General features: G+C 38.2%; 1 protein-coding gene across 3 annotated transcripts in view; it reads right to left on the bottom strand.

The window, feature by feature from the left end:
- Positions 1-13,924, bottom strand: part of ZRANB3 (zinc finger RANBP2-type containing 3) — a 43,211-nt gene that overhangs the window by 4,396 nt on the left and 24,891 nt on the right. For all 3 annotated transcript variants that reach the window (XM_018078931.3, XM_018078930.3, XM_018078932.2), the window contains exons 6-16: positions 12,814-12,899; positions 10,208-10,379; positions 9,670-9,798; positions 8,839-8,958; positions 8,027-8,146; positions 7,345-7,524; positions 5,709-5,861; positions 4,598-5,051; positions 3,467-3,622; positions 2,866-2,957; positions 1,595-1,696 (exon numbers count right to left, since the gene is read on the bottom strand). In XM_018078931.3, coding sequence (XP_017934420.2) covers positions 1,595-1,696; positions 2,866-2,957; positions 3,467-3,622; positions 4,598-5,051; positions 5,709-5,861; positions 7,345-7,524; positions 8,027-8,146; positions 8,839-8,958; positions 9,670-9,798; positions 10,208-10,379; positions 12,814-12,899 — 1,764 coding nt within the window. The remainder of the gene's footprint in view (positions 1-1,594; positions 1,697-2,865; positions 2,958-3,466; positions 3,623-4,597; positions 5,052-5,708; positions 5,862-7,344; positions 7,525-8,026; positions 8,147-8,838; positions 8,959-9,669; positions 9,799-10,207; positions 10,380-12,813; positions 12,900-13,924) is intronic.

Raw genomic sequence — 13,924 nt, 5'->3', positions numbered from 1 at the left:
GAAAAAACTGATGAACTGCTTAACAAAGTATTTCAGAATGACTGGAGCATGATATTGGTCCCCTTTCCTTGTTCTGCATTTAGAATTTGAAAGTATAATAAAATAAAGGGGCTCAGAGGAACTTCATTTCTGGTACCGAATAAAGTAGTTTTCTTACAGGTTGGGAAACCACAAAAAGCCCCCAAACCTCGGAAACTGTAAACTGGCAGGACTGGAATGACTGATTAATGGATTTCTTCAATAATCACAGAACAGTGAGGGACTGAGTGGAAAACTGGCCTACGTAGGAATTTAGAATTTCTAACGTGGCTGTTTGCTTTAGAGTGCATGTAGAGGAAAAATGAATTAATCCCATTCTCATTTCTACAATACAAAATAAATGGGAGTAACAATATGGCAAGTGAACAAGTGGTTTGGTAGGTTTTTTCCCTTTCCATTTTTCCACTCTGTTCCCCACTGAGGAGCAACTGCCTACCACATTCAGGGTCAGGCTGTTTGTGAACACAAGCATGGGAAGAATAAATACATTGGGCAGTATGGACTTAGTTGTGACTTCAGCTACACCCAGGAACAAACTTCCATATTTCAAGATGACAACGATTTTCTTTTTCTCCTTGGAGTATTTTTCCATGGCAAATGTAAAAGTGCACAGAAGACTCTCAGTTCCTCAGAGCTGGAGCAGCAACAAAGAAGTCAGTGGAACAGCAGGACACCATGGAAACAGAAACAAGAAAGTATTTCCTTGATTCTTTTTAGGAACATTTACTCATATGGATCTTCTAATCTAGAGCAGAAGGCTGAGGGACAGGAAGATCCATAAGTGCCACCCACTGCCCCTGGAATTCTTACCCCATGTTTTCAGTCTAACAAATGGCTTTGAAATCCCTTGGCAACATTTGTGTATCCCACTCATTTGCTGCCTCACAGAACAGCTGGTTTAATCAGCCACGTGTCCCTTTGACAAATTGAAGTTCCAACCTTGTTGGAGAACCTGCTTGTTCCTACACAACAGAATCTGATTTTCCAAACAGGAAACTAAGTGAAGCAGATAATATTTCACATCCAGTTTCAATCTGGATTTCCTTCCTTGAGTACTGGGGTTTGCAGTGTTACTGTTCTCCTGAAACCCCATTATCAATGGGATCTTTAGTCCAGATTTACCTGAATGTGTCAGTGGAGCTGGGCCTGACACTGCTTTGGGAATTGTTATAGACCAAAGGAAGGTGAGAGTGGAGCCTGCTCAGAACTGCATCCCTGGGACAATCTAGAACATTCTTGTTCCTAGTGTACTCCATTCAGAACCTTTATAAAGCTGTTTTGTCGACTTTTGAATGTTGGTTACTAATCCTGTAAAGGAGAAATTAGATTCCCTGGTTGATTCCCCCTATGACATGTGAACAGGAGGCAAGATAATTTGCCTAGTACCAGACTGCATAATTAATATTCACATCAGCATCCCTAAGATCTGCTTGCTGGGATGAAACTGTGCCTTGATCCCAAGGCCTGGAAGTGTTCTGCATTTATTTTTTAAGAAGTCAGTAAAATTCCTCTGTATTAAATATGATATTGCTGTGCCAGTGGAACTTGTTCTTACCAGTGCACGATTTTTTTTATGCTGGAAAGTCTCTGGTAAATCTTCCCAGTTATCCAGCTGAATGTCCAATGGAATGAAGTTATGATTCAGGGGCTCCCCATCCTAGACAAGCAAACAGTTTTGTTTACAGATGCAATGTAGCACAATCTAGGAGAAAAATAATCTGTTTCAAGTGAATTATCCTCCCTTCCTACTAAATTTAGTGCCTCAAGGTCAAAACAAACAATAAGGCACAGAGGAATGATAACAGCACAAATGCAAGAAATAAGATGCACATCAACATACCTAAAAGTAAAAGGGCTGAAAAATTTAATTTTTAATATATCTGACTTTTTTCTTTGCAAACAGTTCAGACACACAAATTGCCTTACACTAAGAAACTGAAATTACAATCCTCTTGACTGAATTTTCCAGGTGAAATGAATGACTGTAGACTGAAAATGTCACTTCATTACAATTTAAAATCAGGATTTTCAGGCATTGTTTATTATATTCAACTTTTTTTCTTTTTAATGTCTGAAAAAGTTCTCCACTTAATTTTTAAAGCAATAAGTTGTATCAGCCTAATAAAAATGTGTTTTCTCAGAGCTTTGCCCTCAGTTATCTGGGCTGCTTTGCAGTTGCACCTGAACACACTGACTCACTCTGTAATTTGAAGAAATCTTCCCAGTGAACTTTACTATCACAAAATAGAAGGAATTGGAAAGTCCTGAGTCTCCCTTGAATAATGACCTGGAAAATTCCCGACTGCTGGTTTCTGTGTTCCCATCACCACTGCAAATTAATGAGAATGTGCTTTATTCAGGGAGTTACTGACTTACAGCACCAATGCTGAGCTTTCTGAAAATGTGGTGACAGTATTTTATTTACTTGGTTTGTCAGGGTTCACTGTAATTTTTATTTTAACTCTTGAACGGTATTCTATTAAAATTATTTTGTGATAAGACACTAATAATAAAAAAGGAAACTTAAACAACTATCAGTGGCATTTCTAACAATGATCTAATGTATTAGCCCAATTTTGTAAGACAAGTGTTAGAAGTTATGTATCTAGGAAATTATTAATTAATTAATAATAATAATTACTTAATTCCATTCAGAAAAAGAACTGGAATGATAAACTACCTAATTTTTGTACATTTCAGCTAATGCAAAAATACTGATCTTTTTACATCAATTGTAACAAATGAAAGTATACAGGCACATTTCAGTGGGCAGCATTTCACTTTGTAATTTTAAAATGACAATAAACATGCATATTGCAGGTTTACCTTTGTATACAGGTGGATTCTGTCAGTATTCCTACTTGCACAAAACATAAGGCCATCATATATTTGGAATGTGTCTGATTTATCTTCATCCCCTGTAAAGAGAAAAAATGTTGACATTAAAAAGTTTTTTCTTCATTTCATTCATTTTACTCAGACACTAAAACTAATATTACACATGTACCTAATTCCAGAACAACAGAAGATGCACAGCTCAAGCAGCAAGGAATTAAGGTGTTTGTGCATTTTGTTTTTCTGTTTCTCCTGGATTACCTATTATCTGTTCTGCCTGTGCTGTCCAGAGCACAAGGAAATGCCCTCAGTTCCAATAAAACTACACAGATTCAGAGTTGGTAGTTTGGCACAGTTCTTAAGCAGCCAGAGCTGTGTTGCTCCAGGATGTGTATGGAAAGGCTGGGTTCATCCACCATCAAAATTCAATATATGTCCCAGGCTACACCAAGACAGTCCTGTGGCAGTGTCTGTCCTTCTGTCTGTGTTTCAGAGGTGTAAGTTTTATTTAAAAGCTCTCTTTGATGCCACAGGCATTTAATTCAGTTTCACAGCAGGACACAACCAGTCTTTCACAGGAGCCCCACTTTACCTTCTCCACACTTTTTTTCACTTTCTCCATTCTCCACTTCCCCCAAACCTTCTCTCCCATCCTCAGCACTGCACTCTGCTCTCTCCTCACTTCTCCTGGGGCTCTCTGACACATCTTCCTCAGTTTGGCTCGTGGGAGCTTCACAGATTCTCTCAACTAAAGATGAAGAAACCAGAAAAGTGAGGATTTATGTTGCCTGTACAGGTACCTCATCAACACCCCTCTGGAGACAGGATCATGTCACTGAAATACAAAGAAATGGCATTTTATTCTTTAATATTACTGTGGTGCAACCACAAAAACTGGAGATAACTTTAGTACTAAGGAAGTAAACACATGGAACAAAGCTTTTCATTTCTCAATCTCACACCCCCAACTTAATGTCAAAACACATATAATAAATAATCCAAACAGCAATTCTATATTATATACAGCCATTGTATACCACAAACACACAAAGCAGTTTTCCAGGCATTGATTTATACCTGGGAAATTCAGAAGCTGTCCTTACTTGAAGAAGTACAAAGATTTAAATGTAACAAATAAATAAGTAAAAAGAACCTTACTCCTTCATTTACAACTGAAATGACAAATATGGGCATGGATTTATAAAAATGTTCCATCAATTTTCCAGATAGCTTCAAAAAAAATTTAGTACAAGTAATCTACTGTCACCTGTTGGAGAATGAAAAGCCATATTTTGCAGATAATGTCTCTCATGACAAATATACGTGATAAAGTTAATAAAACACTGATACCATGTTGCTAAGTTTTGAAAGGTAAAGAAAAAGTTTGCCTCTTAATTGTATTCAGAATACTCAAAAACCTCGAGGAAAAGGAGAGCTCCATTTTCTGCAAAGAAAACTGAGCTTATACTCTTCCTTATGGAATTTATATCCTGTTAACATTTATGTGAATTTTCCACTTGTTTCAAATTGGACTCGTATAAAAGATCCCCGGGAAAGGCAAGATTAGGAAGGATCCCTGGGCAGGTATCTTTTCATGTAAAGGCACAATTTTTCATATTTTGCCTGGACTTCTAAACAGCCACATGCTCCAAAGGTCTGTATTTTCCAAGATGAATCACATCTGGAATGAGAAATGCCTGGTTTTCTGTGCCCCATCACTCACCACTGCTGCTCTGAGGGCACCCACACATCTCACAGTAAGGCAGCAGGTCGTGGTTGGTGTAAGTGCAAACCCTGCAGTGCCAAACCTGGTTTACAGCTCTGCTTTTGCTGGAAGTGTTTAAGCCACAAGGAGGGAGTTCACTGTTTTTTTCTGAAAACAAGGAGGGCTGTTCTCCAGTCAGAGATGTTTTCTTTTTATCCCTGCAGCTGCCTGGGGTAGATCCACTCGTGCTTCTGGCTCTTTTGGCTTCATGTTCACAGGTGCTTTCAGGGCAAACTGGATCCCCAGCATCTACTGGTGTGGAATCCAGGTTTTCATCCTCTTCTTTTGTGACTTCATTAGATTCTGTATCACTCTGTAACAATTCACTGCCAGAAAATCTTTTGCGTTTCTTCTCCGTGGAGGATTTTGGGGAAAAGAAGGAACGAATGTCGTGCTGCTTTTCCTTCTCAAACTAGGAAAGAAATAGAGAATTATAGAATCATGTAGGTTTGGAAAAGACCTCTTAACCCCACTTGTCACTGCATCAGGTGGTGTTAAAATTATTCATTTTGTCCATTAATATTACCCTCTAATACAAATAGCTGGTTTTGCTTTGAGGACAGAAACAAAAGATCAAACTGTGAGCAGAAAAAGCAATTCAACATTTCTCTCCTGTTCTGTGAAAAGTATTTTCATAATTCTCAGGAAAATTCTGAAATAGCATTACCACAGGACTGGTATATTATATATACTGTGTATATATATATATATATATGTGCCTTTTTGGAAGGTGCCCATTACAAGGAAAGGCTTTTAAACACTGTTTTAAATAACAGTCAATTAAATTCAGAACAGGTAATAAAGATGTAATTTAAACAGAAATTATTTGGTGGGTCTGTCATCTAAACATAACACAAGGACCCCTCAGAAGCCTGTAGCTGACACTTATTCCCAGCAGAGCACTTTTCCCAACTTCACAAAAGGTTTTAAATGGAATTTACATTACTTTTTCCTACTTATTTAGTGTTTCTCTCTTAGTAAGTCTGAAGTGCACAGAAAGCTCAAGCAAACAAGAGTTAGAAATTTTAAAAATTAAATAAAACAGAAGAACATAATTTCCAAGTCTTACATGTGTAAATAAAAGTTCATTTTTGGGATCTTCTAGACTCTCATTTGGGGTCCAAGTCTCAGCAAAACTCAAAAAATCCCATTTCTCTTTATCCCCTTCTTCAGCCTGCATCTTCTCTTTCCTGCCATTCAAGGTGCTGCCTGTGACTTTGGCCTGCAGAAAGACAACTGCAGAAAGTTTCCAAGGAATTCATGTGTTGGGGAAAATTTATTGACCTATAACCACTCAATTTGCTTCCCTTGCAAACCTAATTCAGCATTTGCAATGGGATAAACTGCTGTAATTAAAAATAAGTGATTAAACCTATTCTTCTTTCAACATCCATTTGTGCAAGAGTAATGCCAAGTCCTGTATTTGGCATACTATGAGTAGTATGTTGTACACAAAATGTCAGTGTTTATTAACTTCAAAGAGAATATATGGTTGTGTACATCTCTAACAGTCTTATTATTGTTCTGCTTAGCATGTGGAGACAAACAAAGGCAGAATTAATTGAAAGCAGCAGTTCAGCGACAGAACTTGCAAGGTAAATTGCTGTTGAATTACTGAGACCCATCTGTGCCATGTTTAAAGAGACTCATAATGCACCAGACTGACAGATTTTTTCAGAGGTACCTCCAAGAAGTAGAACACAGAATTTCATACCCCAACTGAATGTCAAGTACAGTTTGCAGTACCTGGATTCTTTAAGCAGTGGTTATTTTTCTGAAGAAGAGGTATATACTGGCAAACAAATGGGTACCAGTGGAGAACAAACCAACAGAACCACAGCAATACAGGGGCAGCCAAAGGCAGGACCCACAACCATGAGTTGACATTTCCATCAGAATAAACCCTGTGTAATCACAGACCCAAATGATTCTGAGACCTGGTGCTTAAAAGGCAGTTCCTTCCACAGTGACACTTGGGGCAGTGTCAGAACACAAGAGCTCACAGAACACAGAGCACTGACACACCTCAGTTACCAAGACAAGACACTAATGAGTGGTACCAAAGGTCACAAAAGGTCACAGAAGCAAAACAGTCAAATTATTTTTCTTAGTCCTGTGAACTGTCCAAGATCTTCCCAGTAAGGAAAAAAAAGCAGACTGGAACTATCCTAGCTTTAAACTGACAGAGGGCAGGGTTAGATGGGATATTAGGAAGAAATTCTTCTCTGTGAGGGTGGAGAGGCTCTGGCACAGGTTACTCAGAGAAGCTGTGGCTGCCCCATCCCTGGAAGTGTCCAAGGCCAGGCTGGATGGAGCTCTGAGCAACATGGTCTAAAAGAAAGGTGTCCCTGCCCATGGCAGGGGGTGGAACAGGAGGAGCTTTAGGATCCCTTCCAACCCAAATCATTCTATGGTTCTAAAGTTCCTAACAACCACTGGGTAATACCAGTGGAAAATGGCAACAGAAGATCAGATCAGTGTAATCTTGGCACAACACTCATTCAGTTAAAAGAAAAGCCATAACAAATTCCAGTTGTTATGAGTGAGCAGAACACCATAAAATTGCAAACTGAACAACCAGAGCAATGAAAGGCTGGAAGATAAAACCACCACCTCCTGTAGATGTGAACCATCCCATTCACCTTGGCAGAGTGCTCCCTGAACCACAGGGAGTTCCTGATCCCCTGGTTCCACCCCACACCCACCTTGCGGTTCAGCATTGCCCACATGAGGGTGTCCATGGTCCCCTTGGCAATGAGGAAGTGGATGTTCACAGAGCTGCTCTGCCCAATCCTGTGTGCTCTGTCCTCTGCTTGTTTTATGTGGCCTGGATCCCAATACAGTTCAGCAAACACCACGTGAGTGGCAGCAGTGAAGGTTAAACCCTAAGCAAAATAGGTAGATGCATCTTAGAAAAAAGGTTCCACACACAAACAACTGAAGCAAAAGAAAGCTAAAGGTTGTACAGGACATTTTTATATGGAAGGAAGAGGGGCCACCTCGATAGCAGATGGGCTTGTTATACTGATTTCTACCTTGGGCCTCAGATAGGGATAAGTAAGATAAAAAAAATACTTCAAAGACTGCATATTAGTTTTCATTATAGAAGTAACACTTATTTCTTATTAATCTGGCATTTTTAGTGAAATAGAGTTTTTCCTGATTATTCAAGAATGAGATGCTGCTGCTTATCATCATTTTTCCCAAGTAATTCCAACAGCAGCTTAAAACAGTGAATGTGATTAGTGCAAAGAAATGAATACCTGAGTCTGCAAAAGACAAATTGCATGAAGATAAATGCCTTCATTAAATCACTTCAGTCACCAATGACTTCAGCACCTATAACCCTCAAGTACATTATTCACCATATTTTCTTTTTTTTCCTACCTGCCCAGCTGCCTGAATACTCAAAATAGCAACCCTGGTTTCAGGATCCTTCTGGAATTGATTGACAAGGTGAATCCTCTCTGCAGAGGGGACACTCCCATCTATCCGAATGTAGCGAACCTGGAACATCAGAGCAGACACAAAATGACACTGTCAGGGTCTGGTTTGGACCCAATCCCCCTCTGTCCCCCCTGAAAAACATGAGAACAACTGTTCTATTCCTGGGATACATCTACACTCATTTGCCCTTGGAGTTACAATTAAGCCTCCATCTAGAGAAGTGTAGGTTTAGTGTTCCCTTGTTACAAAAGTAGAAGACAGAACAAACGAGGGATCTTAACATGGAATATTCCACAGAAGAAACTGGAATTGCCCTGACACGCTTTATTAAAGTTCCAAGTATTTAAAAAATAATAACAATATAAAAAAGCAAAGTTAGCCACCATTGCTAGCAACAGCTGAGAGTCCATGATCAGAGAAATGTGACAGTTGTCTGCCAACAGTTTTACTGCTTTGAATGAAACACTCAGGTGAGATGACAATGTGCTGTTAAAACCCAAAAACAGTAGACAGAGGCACTTTGGTAGAAAAGGTTGGAAAACAACTGCCTACAGCATTGATTTAATAATAATAAAGTATCACACCAGAGTGTATTTACATTAAACCACATGATCCCTTTTAACCAAGTGATCTGTATACATGTAAAATCCTAAACTCCTGTAGTCATGTGCAGTTCTCCTGAGTTCAAACACAGCTCACATGTATTTGTACATCTGAAGTTAAATCTGTGAGCACAGTGGTTCACTCCTTACCTTGTTTTCTATGACAGCCTCTGTGCAGGCCTGCAGCATGCTCAGGTGGTGGGCAAAGACAAGGAACTTCAGCTTGTCATTCTCAAGCATCATTTTGATGTAATCCTTCACTGCTCCTGCCTGGAGTAAGAGAGTGTATTTCTTTTGAACATTATTATGTTCAAATAGACAGTTTATTTTAAGGTCTTTTGATCCCTTGGAATAGAAAAAGGTAAATTTCCATACCTTTTGTTATCCACGTTAAGACTTTATCAAACTCTAACGTTGCTAAGTATAAAATGATTCAGATTTAAAAAAATGCCATCACTTGGTGCCTTTGAGAAACCCAACTCATTCCTTCAGAGAGGAAAAAATTATCCTGGAAACATCACATAATTACACGGCACGTCTTCCGACTAAGATGTAGATAAACCCCTTTTTAATTACATTTATCTGATGTTTTAATCCATATTTGGAAAAAACCAAACATATTTCAAAGGGACAAGGTAATGTTTAATCAGAACTTCTGCATCTGCACCCACATAAAACCATACATCAAAACTGAAAGAATAATTCTGATACTTTCATGATACCATAATCATAAAACATTGCTCTATTTAAGCATTCATAGACTTCTATTGTGTCAAATGCAATTTTCAATATCTTTTACAAAAACTATTAAAGTAATGATGACAGTTAATAACAAAACTTATCAGTGATCAGTTAATGCAATACCCACTGCAGCAGCCTTCAGATTTCCCTTTTTCCATTAGAATGGGGTTCTGCCTGTTCCATAAACATGCAGAGCAAAACAGAGTGTTTCTTTTATTAAGAAAAGCCTTCCACACTCACCTTGGCAATGGCTGTTTCTTTGTACATCCGTGTGATCAGATTCATGACCTGAGAGAAGTGGCTTTCAGTGGCATCTGGATTCAGGTTTCTCATTAATTTCTCCCACTCTGCAAAAGTGGCATTCAAATTCTAGTAGGCAGAAGAGACCAGTGGTTACACACACAGTACAAAGCACGTTCTACCTCAACATGCACATTCCAAGTATGAAATGTTTGGGAACTGAGTGCTTTTGAGAACTCTGTCAAATCTGGCTAAAAGTAACTGTAGGATTCAAAATCTATGGGAAAAGAAGACAGAAAAAAGGATTGTACTAAAATGAGGACAAATTTTATCTTTGATGCAAAAAAAATTGCTTTGTAACGTTCTTTGTGTTATATTTTAAAGAGAATAACAGACACACCATGCTTTATAGTCACTCAGTCTTTGTAACTGCACATAACACACATGCACACATAGAAATGCAGATGGATACACAGATATTCCTTCCTAACAAATGTGTTTGTAGCAAAAGTGTACCAAAAATGTGGCAAAAATGTACCTTTGCTGCGGCCTGAGGGAGGTCAAAGGGAATGCGCTGCCTGACTTTGGGTGGCAGCTGAGTTAGAACATCATTCTTCAGTCTTCTGATCATTATTGCACTTAAAAGTTGATGTAGTTCTTCTAAATTTGAAGCCCCTCTACAGTCCCATTGAGCTCTTTTCCCAAAAAACCTGGAAATGAAAAAAATCAACACTAGATCTTCCACATTCAGTGGAAAACTTCAGTATGTAATTAATTTTAAGACAGGCTATTAGATATGAAAGTGTGCTGGGTAACAACCCCTGGAGCTCCTGTTTGTGCCAGAGAGGTGATTGTTTTCTCTCTGATTCCTTCCAGTGCTGAAGTCAGAGCTGCTACCACTTCCCAACAGACCCCACTGCCAGCAGGAATTACCATCCATCAGCTGCACACAATCCTCTGCCTAATCTCACTGCACTGCCGTGCCCACAGGAAGCAGAAGTTTCAGGTATGATTTTGGAACTCTTGTTTCATAAGAAGAATGTACTACCATGAGAATATTCTTTATTACATTATAGGCAGGAAAGTCACCACAAAAACTAAAAGTATCACCATTAATATCCCTTTGTTTCCCTCCCTGAGAATTCCTTCCTAGTTACTGTCAGAGGATTTAAAGCTTAAGGTACTGTCTTTACATGTAATACTATTTAACGAGCATGGTTACAAGAGGAAGTAGGTTTAATGTTAAAAAGCTAAAGGTTGAAAAGAGAAAGACTTTATTAACTCAGTTTTCCTTATTCTTTCTTTGCTGTTTTTAAGGAAGGGTTGCAGCAGGAACAGCAGCTTTGCACTGTCAACATTGCCAGGAGGTAATGAAATAATGAAAATGAGAGATTTTGGTGCCTTTGGAGAAGAGCCCAGCTAGCATTTTCCAGAGCCAGGGGAGTGTGTTGCAAGCATGTAATTTTTATTTTAAAAAATCTAAAAAAAAAAGATTAGATAATTTGAAGTCTTACTGAGCTTATCACCAGTGTTCTAATTGACTACAGTAACTTGGGAAAGTGGCTGAGGGAATCACTTCTGACTGGTGAAGTATTGGCACAACACACTGGGAATGCTGCAACGCCTCCTGCTCATATCCCTTCTTTTCTGTTTGTATGGCTGTCCTTGTAAAGGTCTCCTCCCTCCATCCTCACTGGGGATATAACAGAAATGGATGCAAATCCTCCCAGGAATAGTTTGGACCTCACTTTTCAAACAGGTGTCTATGGACACCTCAGTGAAAACCACCCACAACATAAAATATATGCACAAAATAAATCTATGGAGTTTATTACCACAGGATGTTTTGTTTCAGCCAAGTCATGAAGAAAAAGTTATTCCTCTGAAGCCTGCCAAACCCTGAACTTCACTTTTATTACATTTATGGTATTCCAAAAATAAGTTAATCGTCTCTGATTGAGTAGCTACACCAGGCTGTGCCCACACACACTTGTGGTGTGAAAATTACAGATGCATTCAGTCAAAACACCATGGAAAAAATAGCATTTCTCCGTCTGAAAATTAGACAGTGCTCTTCCATGGTATTTGAAATTAAATACTGATAAAATGTGTATGATGGAGGGAGGAAAACAAGTTTTATGAAAATGAAACTATGTCATTATTACTGTAAAAATTAAACCTAACTGCCAGCTAATTTACTTGACAAAAATCTGTTATTTTGAATACATGTAAAGTTGGAGATACGAAATTTTTTAGCTAAGAAATTTTTTAAAGGTTCTTCCCTTCTTGTAACTTCTCACATTCCAGATTGTAACATGGAGTCAGATGGGTAAAAGCAAGCATTTTAAATTGGAGCTGCTTCTATCCCCTCTGCTTTAGATCATAGCTAGAGAAACCATCATTAAAATAAAGCTGAGGGAGGCAAGTCAGAGGGAAATGAATCCTCCTTAAACTAATAACTCAAAGCACATGAAACATATAAACTCATGAAAGATGCAAGAGAGAAAAATGGGTTAAAATTCATGAGTTACATGTGGGGAAAAGTGTGTAATGAGCAGTGTCACTACACAAATTGGAGGCAGAGGGGTGGACAGGAATTGCAGTGGCTACATTGGATCCCTCAAACAGAATTACAAACACTACTGTGCTTTGGGGAGTTTTATTCACTTACTTTTATTCAGTAAAGCTGTAAAATAAAGAGACAAGTATTGGACTTTTTTTTTCCACTCAGGTATGGGGGGATAACAAAAAACCTGGATCCCACAATAAAGGGAGATATAAATTACTACATGAACATAAGACTGAGAGTCAAAAACTCCAGGTCTAAAGGTAAAACCTACACACTTCACAATAACAAAAGTAAATGTGTAAATAATTTTACTTAAGAGAATGCTGGCACTTAAACTGTATTTCAAACTTTAACAGCTTTTACTTTTATTTAATAAAAGTGGAATTTATCAATTTAATAAATGTAATCCTCCTCTTAGATGGAGGAGATGGTACCTCACCCTGGGTTTCCAAGCAAGATGGTGTGTTACAGCAGTAGAGGTACTATCTACTGATTATCTCACTTCACATGGCAAGAAAAATCACAGAAATAATAATCAAAGATATAAGAAAATAAATAAGCAATTCTAGTAATACCTGACACGAGCATTGCAGTATTTTTTAGCATATTCACTCCAAGTTCCAAATCTTCCTGGAAATAGTGCCTCAATCTGCATGAAAAGCTGTATTAAAAAAAATAGCAATGGTGAAAAATTAAAACTTGCCTGCAAATGTAAGACTATTCAGAAATAATTACTAACTGATTATTGTGTTAAGTCTACATTCTATAGTTGCACAAAAATACACAGCTTGGCCCACGAGCACAATTCCATGGGAGTACATGTGCCTTCAGACAGGACAATTGTGGGAAATCCTCAGAGAACAGAGCACCCTGAGCACCATAACACAGCACTGATGGCTTGGGAAAGATTTATATTGAACAAGAAAACATGAATGCTAAGATGCTATTCCTAGAAATACAGCTTTTATCATTTGCCAGGTACATGGGCTTCTGCAAAACTTCAGTGCAGGTACTGTTTGAGTAGTCTGCTTCTTAAAATATGTGAAAAACCTACTTATTCTTAAATTTTACTTCAAAAAACCGAATCACTGAACTATACAAAGGTATTACACATTCTAACTTCAGTTCTCTGTCCAGGGTTGGTTCAATGTCTTCGGTACCCGTGCAGGAAGTTTCATAATTATCCACACCCGGAGATACAAATATTTGTTTTCAAATTTTAAGCAAACATTCATGATATAACAAGCCCTTTTCCATACAGTGGATATCATTCTCCAGTTATAAGCTTGCCGAACAAATTAAATTATTAAAGGGTCTTGGCGTAAGTTCTATTTACACAGCAAGAAACTCTAAAATGTAAAGTAGTATTTATATAACTCTTATAGGTTCTCTGGATACAAATCAGCTCTTATATTTAATTTATTTCTACACTTGATAAAAAAAGGCAGTTTTCCTGGGTTCAGTAAAAAACCCAAGTGTTTTCTGGTTTCCTCTCTGCTCCTCCCTAACTCCATAAACTGAACTTCCTTCAAGAGAAAATTTGTCTTTCTGGACTGTGACAAGCACAGGATATATTTTTGCCACTTAAATGAACATAAGGAATATTCAGCAAAAAACCAAGGACTTCCTACATCAGATGATGAAGTAGAAGATTCAATACAAGTTCTTGTCTACCAAAGACTCTCC

Source organism: Manacus vitellinus, unplaced genomic scaffold (assembly GCF_001715985.3).
Source record: "Manacus vitellinus isolate BGI_N305 unplaced genomic scaffold, ASM171598v3 scaffold_43_pilon, whole genome shotgun sequence".
Lineage (NCBI taxonomy): Eukaryota > Metazoa > Chordata > Aves > Passeriformes > Pipridae > Manacus > Manacus vitellinus.
Note: the sequence above shows the minus strand (reverse complement) of the source record. Positions and strands in the feature narration are given on the sequence as shown.